General features: G+C 39.1%; 1 protein-coding gene across 6 annotated transcripts in view; it reads left to right on the forward strand.

Annotated features, from left to right (window-relative positions):
* Positions 1-21,911, forward strand: part of plppr1 (phospholipid phosphatase related 1) — a 58,031-nt gene that overhangs the window by 12,284 nt on the left and 23,836 nt on the right. For 4 of the 6 annotated variants that reach the window (XM_085164715.1, XM_085164716.1, XM_085164712.1 and 1 more), the window contains exon 2: positions 10,611-10,721. In XM_085164715.1, the coding sequence (XP_085020841.1) occupies positions 10,662-10,721 (60 nt within the window). In that variant the 5' untranslated portion in view covers positions 10,611-10,661. Of the gene's footprint in view, positions 1-555; positions 2,390-10,610; positions 10,722-11,412; positions 11,528-21,911 lie in introns of those variants that run through there. The other 2 variants (XM_085164714.1, XM_085164717.1) reach the window with 2 other exon arrangements.

The following is a 21,911-nucleotide window of genomic DNA, read 5'->3' on the forward strand; positions in this document are numbered from 1 at the left end:
AAGATGCTCTGTTGGCAGGAGTGTTAGCCATGGGACATCTCTGTTTCTTTGGCTGCACACTGTTTTGGAGTCAGAAGAAGAGGCGAAAGAAGAAAAAGCAAAATGAGCTCTGCATCAACCATTTTCTGTGGTGATCATTTCGGGAAAACATTTTGTTGAAAAAAGCTATCCGTAGTTTGTGCTGTGAATCATAACCGTGAGCCTCATTGGGCCATTATTCTGAAGTTCTGTTATTAAGTCACAACGGTGTAGGGTGGAGACGGACTAAATGCTCAGTTGGCATGTCACCATCCAAAACATGTTTTCCATTTTTATGCAAAACTGCTAAATATGAAAACATTTAGACGATTTGAACGGGGGCGCTCGTAGTCATGAGCCTAAAGAGAACTGCCACCCATATCTGGAGCTTCCTGTTTCCCAAGCTCTGTGCCAAGTTTAGCTGGCTGGCCTGCAGCATTACTAAAACGTTTCACTCTCAATACTCTGTGTGTTGCATAAGAATGTGAAGTCACTGTAAAGGATAGACTCTCTCTCCCCCCCCCCCCCCCCCCCCCCCCATTGGTTCATGGATTCTTGATTTTAAGGCTGAAGTTGAGCATTTTGGCTGTTAATTATTTTGCTTTTTTAAAACCAGATGTAATATGTAAGGAGAGGGATTTCAATGCATGGAGCTGATTGCTGTCACTCAAAGAAATGCTTGCGATTCCACTAGAGGTGCCACAGTGCATCCCAGAGGGCAATAACTCAGATACAAGATTGGCATAGAAAATCCAATAGGTTTTAAAAGTAAAATTCCCCATGCACACAGAAAGCTCCAATACTGGAATGCTACTACTGGTGATTTCAAACAGCATGAGGGACAATGTGTGAACGACACTCACCCAGTGTATTCCCAGGGTAAAGCCATGTTAACTAATGATTTAGATCATTAGCTTATCAGCAAAGTTTTTATTGAAGTCATAAATAATTTGAGACGTAGATGAATATTTTTAAACTTCTACATGCAAATACACAGTTGGACTTGCAACCAAAGGAAGTCCCTGGGCCCAGTGAGCATCAGTTCTTTGGGTCAAAATTGCTTGTTGATGCAAGAGGTCAACGGAAAATGGCCAGACTGGTGGAGCTGGTAAAGGAAAACAACAGCAACTGAGAAGAACGACTCTGAAAACAGAAGCAGCATACCGGGTGCCACTCCTGTCAGCCAAGAACTGGAAACTGAAGCTGTAATTCACCAAAACTTGACAACTTGGGTGATTTTGGCTGTAAGGTCAGAATTTGGCATAAACATCATGAAAGCATGGATCCATCCTGCCTCGTATCAAAGCTTCAAGCTGGTGCTGATGGTGTAATGCTGCGGGCATTTTTTTTCTTGGCACATTTGGGTAGCAAGTGAACATTTTTCAAACATCACAGTCTATATTATGTTATGACCCATCTAGGCGTGGCCAGACCATAACACAAGGGTGATCCAACCCCAAGCAGCACATCATGCAATTAATACTTTTTGACAGTGATTTATTTACAATGAGTGAATTTAGAAACAAAGGAAGGGAGCGAATTATAACTTCGGGGTGAACCTAAGGCCAAAACAACAAACAGAAGGGAGCCTATCTCAGGGATAAATCAAACTTACCTATTGAAAAGAATTAAACCAAACGACAATGACTTACCTCCCTAACTAACAAAAACAGGAGAAAACTGTAATCAAACAAAAAGGTGGTCCACCCCTACATATTCCTACATTAAACAAACATTACTAAACAGTGAACATACAGTCTGCCGGTTGGGATGGGCCGAGGATGAATGACTGGCCGTCCATGGCGGTGTCTTCTTATTTGCTGCCTCCTGGTCATTAGCCAATCGGTGCGATCCGTCCCCCTGGATGCACCATTCACGGAGAGGCACCTGCACACTCAGATTTACATATTAGATAAAATTACGACAACAGTCGTAACAATGAGCATTGTTCCTGACCTCACCATAACACAAATGAAGCATAAACTCTGGGGCAGACTCCAAGCCTTCTCATATTGGTTGCTGCTGCACTAGGTGAGCTATAGTGGCAGTTAAAGCAGTTCGGAAAGCAAAAGGGGATCTGACCCACTAATGAAGTAGCTGGTGTTAATTTTTTTTTTTGTTAGCAATTTAGACTGGATAAATGGACCACTAGTATTCTGTTGCCCTGTTATTATATTTCTTTGGTAGTATATTTCCTTGTGCTGGTATTTCTGAACATCATGTACTGAAGCAGCCAGGGTGCCTTAAAAATTCTGTTTTTTTTTCTTCTTTTTTTTTTAGACTTCAGTAACAGATGTAGCTCTGTTCAAGTAGAGTAGAAAGACGACACATCAAGGCTACAGCAACAACAGGCCAGCAGTGATAACGGGAGGTAATATTTCATTTTTCCATGCCCAGCCACTCGCTCTATCACAAACTCTGTCATTGTGACATTCAGACAGTCATCACACTCCAGCAGAACAACTCAGCTGGAGACCAGGAGATGGTCAATCAGGTACAATATTTCTGTGCTCAATATTTCACAGTCAGCTCTTGCTGTCTGTGAGAGAAAAGCAGTCACATCCAGACAAAGTCATCACAGCTGAGTGGCTGAGAGGAGGAGATGCTGATGAATCGTGACGAGGCCTGTAGGCAGCTCGTTTGATGATCTACCCTCTGGTGAGACGATCAGATCACCTTTCATCTGACTCACTGTAATTAAGTGTCTTTTGGTATTGGAAGAAAAGTGTTCCGTTGTTGAAATTCTCTTCAGACTCTGGGTTTTTAGGCAAAAAGAACTCATGTTGACTTTACCATGACTAGGTGAGTTCAGGCTGTCGTAGTGTCTGAGCAACAAATGAATGTGGTGTCAGTTGTTTGGATGCTGAGTGCAGCCCCCTTCAATTTTCTGATTTCAATCATCTGTCAAAGAGCCCCTTGGAAAAAACACTGAGATTGCGGTTCAACTGCTGCATTTGTTTCCCATCCATGTCTGGAGTATTATCCACGGAGTAAGTAAAGGTGTAGGCAGAACAGTCTCAAGCCTTTCACTAATAGATACTTAACAGATTCAGTTTTGGAAACACTCAATTTTCCTACTTTACAGAGGGTCACTAGTTTAAAGCTTTTTGGAGTAAATTACTGTTATGATCCCTAAATTTAAGGTTCAAAGCAACCCAACATTTGAGATACCACAACACTGCTGTCATTCAACAGAAATTGCAGTTGGAAACAAAAGGAAACTGGAGTTCCAGCTAAAACAAACAAAAGATGGAGAAAACCCTGAACCAACCACACAATGGATCATCAGATTCCGGCTTCTCTCCTAAACTAGTTTTGGAAAACTAATAGAAACCCAAACTAAAAACAGTAGATCCGGTAACTCCCACTCAACCTATACTTTAACCAGATTTATGATGAAATGAACTGCCAGGATGCTTGGATGGGAAACACAAACCCAAAACATCTCCTTCATATTTTGTTACTGGTCTGACAAAAATCGAATCACTTCCTTATTTACATGTGTACATGTAAAAGGATCCTACTGTTTACTAGATTGTCTGGAGGTTGGCACTGTACTTGCTACGTCTTCCGTTTGACTTTGATTCCCTGTCTGCTACAGAATGAGGCCATATTAGGGCTGTGCGATATGGCCTAAAATCCATATCGCAGTATAACATAAAGCATGTGCGGTAACAATATATATCGCGATATATTCTTTTCTTCCTTATTTTTTCACTATAAGGCGCACTTAGAATACTTAAATTTTCTCAAAAATCGACAGTGCGCCTTATAATCCGGTGTGCCTTAATGTATGAATTCTGGTTGTGCTTATTCACCTTGAACCGATTTTATGTGGTACACAGCCCTCAACAATCTGTCAAAAATGTTTTAGTACGACTTTGGTAAGCTACGAAGCTGCACCGCTTAATGGATTGTCGGAGCATTACCGCTACTGTAGTCAGGAGCCTCGCAGAGTAATCTGGGTCCAAAATTCTGTCCGCTTCAGTCAAAGTGAAACGAACACTGAGCGTTAAAAACTGTCTAAATTCGTTCATCTTTAATAAATTGGTCAGTGTCGCTGCTTTACCAGGTGTAACAGTTAAGTTTAATATCGAGGCAAACATGAAAACCGAGCAGAATTAGAAGTTAGCTGGAAGTTAGCTTGCTAGTTTCCACCTAAACATGATATGCCATGTTCTGACAGAGAGGTTTCTAGAAAAAAATAAAACGTACAGCTTAAATCTCAAAGGTAACAAATTTTTAATGCAAAAGTCTAGAAAAACAAATGTACCCTGTTCTCCATACATACTAAATACACTGGGAGTGATTTAGTAGTACATAAAAACTCAAACAAGTATCTCTGATCAGATTTACCACAACGATAAACGCAAAGCAACAAAAATAACAGCAGGATACATGAAGTCTTTCCATTTGACTGCCTTTGTAAAATCATGGTTGAATGCAGTAAGATGTAGAAATTATAAATAATTGCTCTTGAGTTTTTTTTTTTTTTTTAAACATATCATACCTTGGAGTCTGTTAATGTGATTAGTATGGTCACTGACTTTGGGAGGCTTTTTTATGACTATGACTATTCAATTTCTTCTCTGCTGTTGATGCCATAATCTGAAAAGTTACTGAGTCACCGGAGGCTGATGATACTGTTAATGTGTACTGAGATGGATTGCAAGGATGACCAGCGTGGGGTTCCATTAATAGATTTTCCTATGACATTCAAGGCTTTTGATGTGGGTGCTGGCAATTTTAGTGAACTGGAAGTCGATCCTTAAATCGGAACACCTCAGTTCACACACACTAGACAGCTATCCACTCTGCTCATGTGACCTTGGGCAACAGAGCAAGTCTGTTCCACGTCTGTAGTGATGCTGTGTTACAGCAACACGTGCACTGATCTTTCTTCAAGGGTAGACGAAGATAGACTGGAACATTTTCTTTTATGGGTATATAAGATGTAGCAGCATGATATCCTGCAGCCACAAAACTGATGGGTGGATTGTTGCTATCTAATACTGACTTGAGTAGCCTGGATTGAGTGTTAAATGAGATGGGATGAGCACTTAGGGACTGATTAGACATGCCAACATTGCTGTCTGCCTTTGTCTAATGACTCAGTGAAACTGAAGTGTTTGGTTTCAAATCAGGGTGAGTGTTGGGATCAGTAAATCTTTGTGTGAGGCTTTAACTTAGCAGAGAGACCGTCTTATTGTGTATTTCCAGTATACAGTGCTGTATAGTAGATGCTAATATTTTGGTAATATTATTGCTAATGCAGTTGCCTTTGCTACCTCTCCTAAATCATCAGTAATAACAGGGAAACACACTCATTGGGCACTTTGTTAGGCACACCTAGACTGCCTTAATTCTTTGTGGTAAAGATTCCGTGAGGTGCTGGTAACATGCCTGAGATTATTTTTTCCATATTGACTTAATGTCATCACACAATTGTTGCAGATTTGTCGGCTGCACATCCATGATCTGAATCTACCCGTTCCCATCTCCCATCCTGATCTGACTGAAATCTGTGGAGGCCATTTATGTACAGTGAGGCGGTGTTCAAGAACACAAGGAACTAAGGGGAACTAACAGTGTGTCAAATATGTACCAGATATACCTAATAAAGTGTCTAGTGATTGTAGATCTTAATGAACTTTTTGTGACATCCATAAGTAAAAAAGTATGAAGGGTAAAGATGCATTTGACTTTCAAATTTAATATTAGTAGGTTCACATTGAATCACTCTCAATTTAGTTGAAGTAAGTGCAGCATCACTATTAAATGTCGTGTTGTTGGAGTCTGTCCCTTGTAATCTAATACCACACAGGGACAAATGCAGTTACAAAACAATTAGGAGTATGGTGGGTATGTTGACATCTTGAACAAAGTCTGGTAGCGTGTTCCAGTAAAGGCATTAAACTAAACATTTACTGTATCTTTTCAGCATATAGACAACTTGAGGCAATGTAATAAAATGATAAAAAAACTTTGAGCTAACTGCTGAACTGCTATGTCCCTTTAACAAGCTATTAGTTATTTTAATAATTTGTAGTTAATATATTTATCTAATAAATTGTTAATGGATAATAATTATCTATACATTAACAACTATAAATCTCATAAATCAAATTAAATCTTAATTCATTGTGTACAGTTTACTTACTTTATTCATGACCTTTAAGGTAAAAGCTTGAAATTCTGGGTGTTTCATCTGTTTGTTTCCCTGCGTTTAAAAATTGATGCACCTTCCTGTTTGTTCTTTTAATATAAAGCTTCTGCTGGGAGGCACTTCTTTTAGAAAGTGGGAGGAAGAAATGCAGAGACTATTGTATTTTTGTATACTTGTGTTGGCATCATTTGGGGAAAAATCCCCCCAAAAAACATTTTGGCGTATATTGTACTTAGGATGTTCTCCCGCACTTCCTCTGGGCTCTGTTTTTAGAAAATCTAGTCCTTGATGGGAGATTTTAGGATATTGCTTTTCAGGACCAGATCTGACAAAGTCTTTCATCTGGAAAAGGAAAGTTCATGAAGCACTTGCATATGTGTGCATCTCTGGGCTTAGAAGAGGGAGGGGAGAGAGAACTGCTGCAGGAGGATGTGTATAGATTCCTGCCTACTGTAGCTTTAAACACATATAGGATGCATGGTCATGTGATCATTATCCGCAGTGACTGCTAGCCAGTTGGGAGCACTGGGACATTTCTCTGTGGCCTGATGGTTGTTTAAGCCTGCTGTGTAACATCTAGTTTCACTAGTGATACTATAGCAAACTGGAATGAGTTAACAGACCACCCAGAATCCTTGCATTAGCTGTGACTGTACGATTTCCCTGCAGTCTCTGTGAGGTTTTTTTTTTTTTTTTGCTTGATTCTTAACTATAGAGATTATCATCTGAAAAACTGCATCTCATTCTGATTTGCATACTAAAAATAACCATGATTTTTAATAGATGCAAGTTAATGGCTTTGTGTGTTTGGCCTAATGCGTTAGTATGTTCCCCGAAGTTTTCATTAATGCACCCACTGCCATGCATTTGTAATTTGAGTAACACCTCTCTCAGAGGAACCTAGTGGAACAGTTTTAGCCTTGCAGCAGTATTGATGTTGGCTATAATGTTCAAAAATGAAATTTTTAAACATTATATCGATAGCACACATATTTGTTTGGTTGTGTTATTGTCTAGTTGTTTTTTAATTGAGCAGCTTTTTTGCAGTTATGTTTCTAGACCCTTACCTTGTTACGCTAAGTCTAATATAAGTTGCTTTTGAATTAATGATGAATTTGATGAATTCTTTTAGTTCAGGTTTTGTGTAGTGAAAATCACGCATAGTGAAAGCCTGAAACAACTTGTAGGTTGCTACGTTTGTTGGAAGTGATGTCACATGGTCTCTTTTTTTTTTCTTGTCTCACCTGCTCTCATCTGTGCTTTGGTAGAGAAATGTGATTGATTTAGTGTGAATCCAAACTTGGTCATTTAGTCACTACCTTTAAAAGAACCAATGTTGATAAACAACCCTACAACAAAATGTGAAAGTATTAATTTATACTAATTCTTTACTTGTAGCAGCTTTTTAAGAATATTATTATAAGCATTTCTGAAACAGTAGAGCACACAGCCTCAAATATTAAATTGTTGAGGCGCTCATAAGATATGTATATGTATAAAGCAGAAGTAGTATAATTATACCATCTAATCTTTCTGTAGCAGGTGTTCATTTATGATGAATAGTTTAGATAGATGATAGAAAAAGAGGAAGAAACTAAGAAAGCACAAATCAATAACTGCTATTTTTCTCTCCAACTTTGCTCGGTAACAGACCCCCTCGTTCATGCTCCTCCAGCCTTTCATGATTCAGAATTGTGCTGTAGATAGAGAGAAGCTCAAATTAGCAAGGTTACCCTTTAATGAGGAATTAGGAGCGATTACAAGCCAATAAGACACATTAAATATCTGCGTGAGGTCAGAGCTTTGTTGATTAACACGAATAAATCAACAATTACTCCAGCAGATACTGACATTTCTGGATTTCCTTAACCACTTTTTAATCCTGCCTAATCTACACCCACTGAAACTGTAAGGCACCTCTTGCGCTGCCAGTGTTCAGCAATTGGAAACTGAAAGCCATATCAGACTGGTTTGGATGCAGAAAATCAAATGACACTGCTGTTTTTGTTTTTCCAGTATTCTGTTGTTCACTACATATTTGTTTCTCACGCTCACTAGTGAGCTTGCTGTTCTCTGTGGGGAATAGCTATGTTATTGTTTTTCGACAATTAGAAGCCATAATGAAATGTAGTTAAAGAACACGACAGATTGACAGAAGGAGAACGGAAGCAGCGGCAGTTCGAGTGCAGAAGATTGGCTCCATCAGCGCGGCTTCAGAAGTTAAATTGAATTTTATTAATAAGGTTAATACTGCCGTGTTGTTTCATTAAGAATTTGCTTTTGTTCTCAACTGAACAAAGCTGACAGGATTAGTAAATGCTTTCTGAAGATGTGTTTTGTATTGAGCTTTGTGCTGTTAAAAATACAGTTAAAGAGCTTTACCCAGACTGAGAAATCAGCTAAAAACCAGCTAAGAAAATTAACAAAAAGTGAAGACTGTGCAAAAGTCTTGAGCCAACCCTCATTTTGCTTCGAAGGAACCCGACGTGTTCATGAGCAATAGTTCTTCAAGCTTTTTGACGGTTTTTCAAACTTTTGCTTTGGACATTGGCTGCTTTTTCGCCCTTTTTTAGTCTAAAAAGAGTATTTCCTTTTTCTTGGTTAAGCTAGGTCAAGTTAAGTGGCTTAGCTTGAATCATTTAAGGCAACTAACTTGAGGGATTGACCTGTTTAGTCTACACAGAACAGAGTATTTAGCGAAGAAGCTATTTTAAATGGTATCTTTAGGCACTTTTGTTGCTAACAGCCTATCACAAAAATAAATAATTTGTTGGTGGCATAAGCAATATTTAAATAATAACAAAAAATGACAATTTGTTGTGGAGGGCAAAAGTGACAGACATAAAAAAAAAAAAAAAAACCTCTACAGCACATGAGCAGTATCTGAAAGTCATGCCTTTAAAAGTAGGAAGAAATCCAGCAATGACCTGACACAGGACCGGAGACATGCATTTAGCCCTTCAGACGATCTCTTAATATTCGCCAAGACTTCATCAGAAACGTCAGTGGAACGGTGGCTGTTAAGAAGCCATTCATCAGGAAGAGAAACCGAGAGAAAAGGCCACATTAGATGAGAGCTGCAGTGAAAATCAGTGGCAGCAGGTTTTATGGAGTGATGAATACAAATTTGAAACATTTGTTTTAAATCATTATCAATATGTATGGAGAAGATCAGTGTTGAAATGTGCAATTCACTTGTATTTCATACTTGAAATGTGCAATTCACTTGTATTTTTATTTTTATTTTTATTCCTATTTATTCTATTTATCCCCTTTGTATATTTTATCTATATATGTCTTTGTATTTCTATATGTGTGTATATATATATATATATATATATATAATATTCTTAACTCTGTAACTTCTGTCGGTGCTGTGCTTTTTGGAAAAACAAATTTCCCAGAGGAACCTACCCGAGGGATTAATAAAGTTTTTATCTGATCAGGAGAGATGTACAACGAGTGTCTACAGCCATGTGTAAAATATGGTGGAGGAGAATGCCCTTAAAGAAGCCTGGAGAACTTTTCCTGAAGACTAAGAAGAAATTAAAGACTAATTAAGACTAAGAAGAATTAAAAAGTGTGTTGTGCAGCTCAAGGTTCAAGACTTTTGCACATCACTATATATACTTTTTAGGTTAAATTGTGTCCACAGGTTAGCACTCCTATAGTCAACAGTAGCTTTAGGATGCCAGTGAAATTTGATATAATGTAGTGATGGTGAACGCAAAGCAGGGGACTTCTTATGAAAATGACCACAACTTTGCGGTGACTCGATTGGGGTGAATATAAAGTGATGGCAACTCTTCTTTTCTCACTCAGAAACATTTGGAATCTGAAGACCAGATGCTTAAATGACCTCTAGTGACATACAGCTGCATAGTAGAGGGGATCAGTTTTTCTCCATGGTGTTTGAGGCCTTAGGAGATTTTTAGATATGGAAAACTGCACCTGCACACAAGCCAATTCTTACTGTTTCTCTTGCAGTCATTAAGGCCAAACAGCTTTCTTAGGTGCCTTATGTTGATTGACAAAAATAGACAGGAAGCACAGCTGGCTGGTAAAAGACCTAAGGGCTGACCTTGGCAACAACACAGGGATTGAATTTCCTAAGAGATTTGGGAATTGTGGGGATCCCTCGGAAGGGGCTGGCGAACCACAATCTTTGTGTGCAGTGTTTTTTTTCTTTTTTCTTTTTTTGACAAGTAGAACTCTAATTTAGTTTCTGCAATGTAACAAAGCAATCTCTTATCTGCTTTTAAATTATTTATTATCTTTTGTAAATGTAAAAAAAAATAGTAATAGTTAACATGGTTCTTATCAATAGCCGATCTTGCTGAGGACTCCTGATAAAATAGATGAAGTAGATGCATTTCTGTGATTATCAGTTGATTGCAGCTGACACTTGATGTTTCTGTCTTTGCAGAGTGACCCTGCAGTGAATCCTGAGAACGTTAGTTTCCCGACAGGAGACAAGATGGCGTCTAACAACACCCTGCGCAGCTACTCCATCATCCCATGTTTCATCTTTGTAGAGGTGAGGGAGTGTGCGTGCATGCATTGTTTTTGCGTGATAATCTGAGCTTCTGCATAAAGTGATAAATTCATACATATGACCCTTGTTTGGCAAATGAACATGATGGAAATATGGTTTTGAGTGTTAATTTACCAAGTGAACGACCAGTCTTCTGATAAACTGTACACAGCTAACCAGAGTGTAAAGTGTTGAAATGAGTGTGGAGCTGAATGCATGCGTGTTTGTAATTGGGCAAGTCTGTGTGTGTGTAAGAGTTGTGCAGCTCCTGAATTTTTAATTACTGTGTCAGCTGAAAGTCCTTAATCAGAGAGATGTCTCAGGATACTTTGTGTTATTCTCCTCCATCTCTCTTTGTGTTTTACTCGTTCTCCCTCTCACACAGAGACACACATCTCAGACGAAATATCCTGCATCACAGTCTCAGATCAGTGTATACACTCATGTTCTTTCTGCCTTTATCTCATGCTTTCTTCTTGCCCGACCTTTTTGTCTCGCTCATTTTTCCTGACACTCATCCATAATGTGACTGTTACCTTCTGTTAATTAGTGTTACTGCCTGCTAGTGTGATTCTGGGCGTGTCCTCCAAGATAAGTGAAATGTGACTCTCGCATGCATGTGTAGTGAGTTTAAGACTACACTGATAGGATGTGCAATAGGAAATGTCACTGAACACTTTATTTCCACCCACAGCCAGAGTGAAAACCATTCTGAGAATCAGAACTGCTGCACATGCTCTCAGCATCTGCAATGGTGATGAAACAGACGTGGTTTCTCTTTGAACATGTGCCTCCTCAAGAAAAGTGCAGTAAGTGACAAAAAAACAAACAAAACAAAAACCGATGAATCCAACATACTCTATTTTACATCTGAAAGAGAGAAATGGAGCCATTCCTCAGATCCAGCGTGTACCCTGCCTCTCAGCCAAAATAAGTCTATGCTTCAGTCCAAACAGTACGTTGTTTGCAATATAGCATTCCACTAGCACTTCCTCTAGATGATAATTTCCTTTATAATATTATGTGGTTTCATAACCGTCACTTATGAGATTGTGTTGTCTAATTTTGCTCCAGTATTATCGATACCAGCTTCACTTTGAAAAGCCTAGAGCTAAAAATACTAGATGGAAAACAAATAAAAGAAAACAACAACAGGAGACAGTGGCCATGGATGTGCAGTGATTGTATGTTTTTACCTCATAGATCACATGTAGTCAGTTACTATGTCACTTTCACTACTACTTAGCCAAACTGCTTATTTTATGCGAGAAAATTGCTATAAACAGTAACTATAAACTACAAAACAACATCAAAAATACTGCAGCTGTAAAACATCATCTTGGTATACATTATTTTTAGATGTGAGATCATTAAAAAAGCTCTTTTAGACAGTTCCTTCTGTTTGACGATGTGTCACCATTGTACAGTTATTTGCTCATTTAGAGTGTCAGTGCTTGAACGCTGTGTGGAACGCTGAGATGGCCTCTTTAAAAAAAACAACCAAAAAAAAAACATTAGGAGATATAATGAGGGGCGGGTTTAATGTAACCACTGATTAAGCTGGTGACACATTAAACATCTAGGTGGTAAGTACTGATGTGTCAGTGTTTTAAATGTAAGTACAGCAATATGTTGGAAATATTATCCATCAGACTGGATTTTATATTCAATAAGTCTAACAGTGGGTTTGATACATTACCTGAGCATTTTGGGTAATATACAATAGGCCTAGCAACCATCTGGCAACCACCAGGGAATACATGTTTTTCCCTATCTGGTTTCGGGTGGATGCTAGAAGCTGCTGGCAGCTGCTGTGAAATAGATTGCTAAAGCCCCAAACATGTAGGACTAAAGTCAGCTGGTGTCTCCTTGGTAACTACCAGTGGCTAGGCAAAAATATGCTGAGTGATTACTGGAGGTTGGTGGCAGTCCCCAGTTTGTTCGCTAGCATGTTGCTATGACCAAGTAGCAGATTGTTGCATATAGTTTGCACCGAAGATTCAGACTTTTTTGTTTGTTTTCCAAAGTTTCACCTATTGAAATATGTTGGCTGCAGCACCAAAGAAACCCCCCCTCTCTCTTTTTTTTTTTTTTTTTAAGGCAAATGTTTCTGGTTTGCGTCACACTTTTTTCCAAGTATCACTACAGCTACAGCAAGTGTTTGCTGACAAGCTAATAACTTCCATGCAAACTATAGTACTCTGTGAGCAACCAATGGACTCACAAGGAGGTTTTTGGTGCAGCGCCCTCTTTGCAACTGATTTCACTTGCCAACAGCAACTTCCAGCAACCATTAGCTGATCAGAGGGGAGTGTAGATTTTCCTTAGTGACCGTAGGATGCTTCAGGGTTACCCACCGGCCTCTAGGCCAGTTCTTATTGATGGACATGTGTCATTCAACAATGCCAGTGGCAAATGAACGTTAACTTTTTACTGGCTAAATGTTCAATGCTAGTGTGATGATGAACAAAGTGACTTTTAAAAAACTTCATCTGTAAGTAATGACGACATCTTCGTGTACGTGTTCTTTGCACAATATTGGCCAATTTTTATTGTAATTTATTTTTCCGGAATATCAAAATGAATTTTCCCTGAATCGAAGTATTAATAAATGCTATCATGTGGCCTATTTTGAACTTTTTTTATTTGCTCAGTGGTCAGATTTTGCTTCCAAACGCATTTGCTCCCCATTTCTCATACAATACTACACCGCCAACAGTTCTTATTACATATTGGGATGGCTCTATCAGCGTTCGGCTATCTGACATATTTATTCCGAAGAGAATCTCAACCTGGCCTCTCACGCTTCGATATTGACCTTTTTTTTATTATACGTCTCTCTCAAAGCAGCCGGCTTTATCGAACTGCAAGGCTAAAGCGATGAGGTGCAGCTATATATTGAGTCTTTAAATGGTATTTCAAATGTAGTTGTAGTCATCAGTTAGAGCTTCTATAAGGGCATATTTAGCATTTTTCAAACTGGGCTTTACTACATTCTTATTCATCATCTTGTCTCTATGTATCAGTGCCCAATAAATGGGAAGATTTTGCTTTCAGATTCATCATTTGGTTTATTGGCTTTTGCATCACAATCTCAGCTTAAAAAGTCATTGGCAGAGTGCTCCTAAGAGAGACACTGTAATACCCTGATGAGTAGCAAACTTCTCTAATTTTCATTACCCTGTTTTCACTTACTCCCCCTTTTCTCTTCAGCGATACTTGTCAAAGGCATGCTATCTATCTCCCTGTTTCATTCTGCTCATCCTCGATTTCTCTTTCTCCCCCTCTTTGATGTCTTCGTCACGTCCTCGCAGCCTCATTTCTCTCCTGCCCCTCCTTCCTCGGCTCTACTTGCTTCCTCCCTCAATCTCTTCTCTCTTCTCTTCCTATTTCACGTGGTGCCACAGGAGCTCTTTTTCCCTTTCACCCAGTTTCCCATCGTTTAAATCACTACATCTTGGTTCGTCTCGCTCCTTTTTCCTGCTCCTTTTGTTTCTTCTCTCCCTCCTTTCCTTCTCTTACTCACCCTGCCTGTCACGAACACAGCAAGGCAGAGGAACACTGCCGTCACGTGATCAAGACGGAGGGGCCTTATTGGAGCAGCTTGGCCATGTAGTTCACTGCCAGAGGCAGTCTGACAGGGAGGATGTTTATTTGTGGTGATTTGTTTATTTATTCGTGTAACTTGTTGCCTTTATTTCATCTGTTACTTGACGTCAGGATGTTCATTTGTTGCTGCCATTTGTCTCTCTGAGTGTGCGGAGGAAAATTGGGAGATGAAAGGGGTTGCAAAAAAAAAAAAAAGATGGGGCATGAGGGAGGAAGAAACAGGATGAAACAAGCAAAAAAGGGGGAAGGAAGTAGAAGGAAAAAGTGAAAAGTTATGAGAAATTAATTAAAGGCTGAGCTGTGGAGACAAGCTGGGAAGAGCGAAGAGAGGACCGATATATCCTGTACCTACCCTGCATGGGATTATGTAATGTATAGAGCTGTGGGCTCTCATTAATCTAGCTACAGCTATCTAGCTTTTTCAGGTTTTGCATGGTTGAAGAAAAAGCTGGATGCACTCACTGTTAGAAGCCTGCTAAAGCAGCACAGGTTGCCAGACTATTTGGAAGTAAACCAATCTCTTGAGAAAATGTCTTTCTTTTATCTTCTTTGTTTTCGTTATCTCCGAGAAGCTTTAATTAAAGCTTATAGTTAGGTATACACAATTTAGACAGTAAACTTCCCAACGTGCAGTCATTACTACTGGGAGCGGCTTTGTTATTTAGCTCAGAAGAAGTCAGATATTGTGTGAACTGAATTCCAGTGTTTGACGTAATTTGTACTGGAAAATGAAGCTAATGTGAATATGTGTGTGCTGTTATGTCTCACGAGCAGTGAAGGCAAACAGCTGTCTGTCTGAAATATTCATTAAAAAAAGTGGCTCTAATGGTTTTAGGTTGAGTATGAATATTATTAGTTGTTTCTAAAAACTGTTAAACTAACAAAACAACTGAAAATGGGAAGGCCCAGGTGTACACAATGTGCCCGAGGTGATATTTGTTTGTACAAAAACAGCTGAAATGCACTTCATACTCTAAACCCAGTTCAGCTGTAAAGTTGCTGTAAAATGAAGAGTAAATTCTAATGAGTTTAAAAAGCATTATGTGGTATGTCTTTATTCTCTAACACAGCATGAACTCTCTTAGGCTAGCTTTCTTCTTGAAGGACCTTCAAAGCTGTTCTTTGGATGTCCGCTGCCTCTTTGTTCCATTCTCTGTCAAGCTCATCGCACAATGCTTAAATTTTTAGCTTTAACATTCTTAATTCCATCAATTTTGAAAAGTTCCTGAGCACCACTGGCTGAAATGAGACCCAATCATCACTCTATATGACCTGATGCCTTTGATTTTAAGTCTAGTTCTTATATATTTCGTCATACCTCAGTCTTTTTCTCCTCTTTTGCTTTCTTAAGAATAGCTTCTTGACAGCAACCCTTCAACTGAGACCATTTATGGTGAGGCTTTAGTAAACAGTAGATGGATCAACTGAAGAACCTGAAGAACTGTCTGCCATCTATAATCCAGTTTTGAGATCCCTTCCCAGACGCCTTAACGCCCACTCACATCCTGGGCCATCTGACCTCAGGAATTCGCATGATAAGGTGGGGCCAGGTTTCACAATGAGCTCACCCGAAACCCTGGCTGATCGGGACCCACACCCGCTTTCACACCTTGGCTCATGTGATTAGGTAGAGGATCATCAGGGGGTCCTTTTGTCCCTCTTTGGGGGGATACTCCCACTGGGTTTAAATCTGGGACTCCCCACCATTTGACCTTAGAACCGAAGAAGCTTCTCGGATGAGAGGTGAAACGTCTTCAAGCAACTCAAAGAAGTCCAGGCGCTTTTCTTTCCAAGCTCCTTAGACCAGAAGCATTTCTAGTTCTTGGATTTTATTTGCCTTAAGGATATGACTTTTTAAACATTGTTAATACATTGTATATAATTTTTTGGCCTGTCGCTTCTTCTTTTGTCCTCTGCTTGTCCAATTTCCTCAGATTCTTTGAAGACACACTGCATATCATACTTAAATATGCCAAGTTTTCAGCTAATAGCACTTTGGGAATCCCCTTGTTGGTGCAAAAATACAATTTCATGCCTGTCAAATTGTGTTATCTTTTAGCATTTTTCACAGAGTCAACTAAAGAAAGAAATTGTGTGTTTTTGCGACAGACTGCTAGTGCCTAAAGATACAATTTAAAATTCCTTCTTTGCTAAGTTCTCACTGTATTGCAGATAAAACACTGGTTCATCCATTGAGTCAGGTGGCTTGGAATGATTCATAACATTCAGGAAAATTCATAGGTTACTATTAAGTGCGTTAATAGACACAAAAACACTTCTCTGAAAATGGTTGTGTATGAGGTCGGAAGTGAAAAAGTCTGACTCCTTTGAAGAAAAATAGAAAGAAGTGAGAGTTGGATCAAGACATTAGCGCAGTACTGTTTGCTGAAATTGAGCAGGAGCAATTGTTACACCCCCTGCACAAAGATTTAATCATCTGTCTTGAAACTCCACGTGGCAAAGGACACTCTGCCTAACACATGAATGGACCTGAATCCAAATTTGACTCTGTTATGACTCTCATCTTTTTTTTAGTTTTTAAAGTTATATAACGCAGACGTTTGGCAGAGCGTTTCTCAGCCAATGAGGTTAATTAGTAACATGATGAGGTATAAAACAGGTGCCCCAGAGAGGCTAAGGCTTTCAGTTAAGATGGGGATGAAATGTGATAAATAGATCAAACACTTATGGAGTGTTGGGAAATAAGTTAATGAAACACAGTCGTAAACATGCTGCTGACTCAACTTTTTTGAAAGGTGTTGCTGACCAGTAGATGTAGTACAGTAGATGAATCTGCATTTTTCCAAAAATCACTGATATGTCTTTGCACTATTAAGAATTAAATAAAGGCATAAAACCATTTGAAAATAACTGCATGCCCATTTTCATTTATACTTCAAGTAGCCAACTTGGAAGCCTGTTTGTAGAAAAAAACAAAACAACCAGAAAACAGTAGCTGTCTTCTATGTAACTTACAGACAAGTCTGACAACAGAAGTGTAATATCACAGTCTAAAGCCTGGCAAGTCGGGCTTAGATGCCCATTTCTGTCAGTCTTTTTTTCCAGTCTACTAACACAACATGACAGTGAAATGAAAATCTAGGACTTTGTGTTGGATTTATATAACATTTTCCTGGTTGTTTTCATGATGTGAGGGAGAAGATGAGCAGTGGTACTGACAGTAAAAAGATTTTGGAGTGAAGGGAGAGCAGATTAAAAAAAATCCTTTGGGAGGAAAGATTTAATTAATTTTGGATGGCTATTATGATCAAACTGACTTTGTAGGATGTAATTAAAAATACATAATAAAGAGAAACTGAATCAAAATGGTAAGGTGAAGGTGATGGCTCTGTTTGTGTTTGTCACAATGCCCTGTCCCTTTCACATTAGATGTAGATACTAGACTCATATGAAAATATCGATTAAAGAGGTTATGATGTTTATAAAGCAGATTTACATATTTTATGGGCAAGAGCCAAACGCTTTGAGAAACACCACATTAAGAATAGAGCTTCACCAAAAAACATAAATAAAAAGCCTTCCCTGACACCTCAGTGCTAAAATAGGTGAATTTTACACTCCAGTGGAGAAAGATAATAGAAAACTGCCGTTAACTTTGTATAACCATTTTATTACAGCCAGACTTCTGTCAGTCTCCCCTCCACATAGCTAATGCAGTATGACACTGACTCTGGAGTGAATATAATGCAGCCACAAGTTAATGCTTTATGCAGAGAGATGGACTTTTGACCAGGTGGGAAAGTGTCACAGAAAAGCCAGCTTATGAAAGTCACAAAAGTGGAGAGCGGCCTCCAGGAACTAGACTGCACCACAATTTTCTTTTCAGGTGAGTGAGATTTGGTACACTTAAACATCAAAAGGTAATTATAGGTGTGACTCACAACCGTGCAGGCTCTACTATAGATTGCTGAGAGAGCGGAGTCAGGCTGAAGAAGCTGAAATTACATGTTTCTTTTGGACAGTTTTAAAGATTTGAAACAACTTGATGACTCTTGTCGTTTGTAATGGCTTATTGATTGTTTATGACCCTCTATGATTTATAGTTTGCAGCGATAGAAGAATATTGTGGGGTAAAGAGGAAATAGGTGTGCTTTGTAAAGATGTAAAATGCTGCTTAATTATTTGTTCCAACAACTGTAATTCTTTTTTTCTTTTTTTTAGCGAGCAAATACAAATGTGGTTGTGACTAAGCTTCAGGCAAGCTTAAGCCTGTTTTAAATAAATGCAAATAAGTAGAAGGTCACACTGAATGAAATCATGGTAATAGTAATAAATAAATAGCATCCCTCCAATTAATCTGTCCAAGCCTGTTTATATGCAGCTTTCCGTATACCTGACATTCTTCGGTACGTGATCCCACAGGGTATTACATGGCATTTCTGCGAGCTGAGGAATTTACATATTTTCAGAGGAGACCTGAATAATGTTTTAGCCGATTACCCTGCCGGAGCTTGTTTGCTGAACATCATAAAATCATGAAATGGATCCAGTATCCGTGTCTGTAATTGGGATGCTCTCGAGCAGCTTTAAGATGGAGGATTTCTGCTGATGTGAGCGGCTCTGTTTTGCTTGTTATTGTTAGTTATGAGGTATGACCTGTGACAAGGCTACATATGGTGCACATCAGAGTGTTATGGTTCACCGTAGCAGTAGATGAGATTGTGTGTGAGCTGCACAAAAATGTTCTCCACGGCAGGGTATCCTGGTAACAACAGCAGAGAGCAAAAAATAATATAAACTAGCTTGGTGTTATTCAGAGAGTAGGCTTAAAACAGACAAAGTGCACATAAACGCACAGGTGCGCTCACCTGGACGTCTTCACAGAGCCATCTGTCACATGACTGCCCGTGCCAACATTGTCGACACAGCGTCTTTCTTGCCTTCGCTGTCTGGACCCTGCAGGCAAGATTGTCCAGTCTGGTTCACACACTAATGTATCATAGTTCATATAATACATATATATGTCATGTGCTTTCTATTGGAAAAACGATCACTTTTGATGAAATCATTTAATTGAAAAGAACATACTGTTGAATTTCTGGAAAGCAGCAGTTGTATATAGCAATTTATTTTTAAACTCAGGACACAGAAAAGGTGTGCAAACATTGCAATCTGTCACTTTACTCCAGTACTGGGTACCTACCATTCTTCATGGAATAGATCCCATAAGGTGCTGGAAACATTCCTCACAGGTTTCGGTCCTCATTGACGTGATAACATCACACAGTTGCTGCAGAGGGCTGCACGTTTGTCAGTCTCCCGTTCCACAACATCTGAAAGGTGCTTTATCAGATTGGGATCTGAAGACTATGGAGGTCATTGGAGTACACTGCTATGTTCACTAAACTAACCTGAGATGATTTGAGCTTTGGCTCATCAGTCCAGACAACAGTGGTCCAGTCTTTTGTTGTCCATTTTTCCAGAGCCCGTGTGACTTGTAGACTTGGTCTCCTGTTTTTAGCAAAAATTGAGTGGCAACTGTGTAAGTCTGCTGCTGCTGTAGCATTCAGACATGCTCTTCTACATATGTTCTAACAATATACACTAACAAGTGTATATTTAACTTACTGTTGCCTTCTTATCAGCTTAAAGCAGTCTGACCTCTGACCTCTGGTGCCAACAATTTCCAAAATACTCAAACCAGCCCACTCAGCACCAACATCGATGCCATGTTCAAAGTCACTTAAGTCTAACCTTAACGTTTCTTCACCATTGTGGTGCTCAGTTTGAGCTTCAGCAGATCATCTTGAGAGTTAGATTAATTTTATGCCATGTGATTGGCTGAGTAAAGACTTGTTAACCAGCGGTTAAACAGGTGATTGGCTGTTGAACTGCTTAACAGATATTTATGGGAAATGTAGCCTTTAGCACAAACAAAAGGATGACTCTATAATGAGGCAGCCAGCTTTCATAGAAACTTTTCTCTTTCTTAAGCTGTCAGTGTCAGTGATGCCGTATTGTCTCATCAACGAGATAATAAACCCTAACACCAAGCTGAACATTGTTGCAACATTTTGGAGAGATGATTGATAATTAAAGGAACTGTTCAACCCCAAATCAAATATAAATGTTTTTGTCTTGGCCTGTTTTCAAGATATCTGCTATAGAAATGTCTGTCTTCTCTTGAATGTAGTGAAACAACATGCCATTCGCCTGGTACTCAAATTGCATATGAAAAACTGTTTCACAGAAGTCGGGACTTATTTCACAAACCAAGCAGCGTGAGCAGTAAAGGAATGCTTCTACTGGTGACGCGAGAGGCCCGTGCTCAAAACAGCATGACAGGATGTAAACATTGATGTGTTGTTATGAAACTGCTCATAACTCAGTTTCATAGTTTTCTCAGTTTTCATAGCTCATAAGGGTCACGAAGTAATGGAAGGAGACATGCTGACTTTGTCAAATGTATTTCTTTAGCGCTCGGAGCAACAAAAAAGGCAAATGCCACCTAGTTCCATTATCTGTAAGAGAAGGCAGACATTTCTACCAGAGGTGACTAAATATATGTTTAACTTTGGGTCAGACTGACCTTTTTAATGATAACTATGCCTTCTAAAATGTCCTGCAAACATAAAGACTGTGATTACTGTGACGCTATAGTATAGAATTGCAGAACTGTGTGAAGGATTACTGACTCTGTGGTCACTTAGCAACACCAAGTGTTGGATGGCAGAATTACAAGCATTTGCCTGTTTTATATGAACCAATCATAATACCAATAGTTAAAATAAAAAAACAAACAAAACCCCACAAAACTTTCTCTGCGTAACTTTAAACATTTGGAAGGTTTTGAACCAAGAAAAAGTTTGCTAAAGCGTATGAGTGCTTATACAACAAGTCTTTGCCAGTCTGTGTAATGTTCTGTTACTTTATCAATTCTTCCTCTGATCAATAAAACATCTTCTTACTTGCTTATTTGTAGTCATAGGTGAGGCGCAGACCAGTGCCACTGATTTACCGATTTACTAAACAACTCTTTTCATTTAGTATAGTATTTTGGTATTGTTCGACTGATTTTGATGCACTATTCCTTCCACTTCCCGTGATGTTGTTGTTCATTTTTGATCGCGTCAAAGAATGAAAATGTGTCATCACTTTCCTTTGATATTTAACCCCAGCCGATTTTCTAAATTGACAGTGTTATTGGAACATTAGTGGGTGAGTGACACAAATGCAGCTGCTTTTTCGTAAACAGCTTTAAAAAGCCTTTGCGGTGCAGCTTGGTGCAATTTCTATTTCTGTGTTGGTTCATTATCGTTGACGAAAGATTCTATATTTATATACATTTATATGTATGAAAAAAAAATTGCCTGCAGAGAAAGACAGCGAAAGGAGGCCAGAGACAAAAGATGATAGTGGGATAAAAGGATGAGGGGGTGAGGGAGGAAAGGAGGTGGTAAGTGATGGTGGTGCCAGTAGTGGTGGTGGTGGAGGGGGCTGTATGTACACGACCAGAGTTAGCATGAGACAGAGGAAAAACAGAGAGAGAGAGAGAAGGAAAGAGATGGGATTTTAGAGGATTTAGGTGGTGGTTTTGTATTAAAACCTGTTAGACACATCGTA

The sequence above is a fragment of the Neolamprologus multifasciatus genome, chromosome 7 (assembly GCF_963576455.1).
Source record: "Neolamprologus multifasciatus chromosome 7, fNeoMul1.2, whole genome shotgun sequence".
NCBI classification, from domain to species: Eukaryota; Metazoa; Chordata; class Actinopteri; order Cichliformes; family Cichlidae; genus Neolamprologus; species Neolamprologus multifasciatus.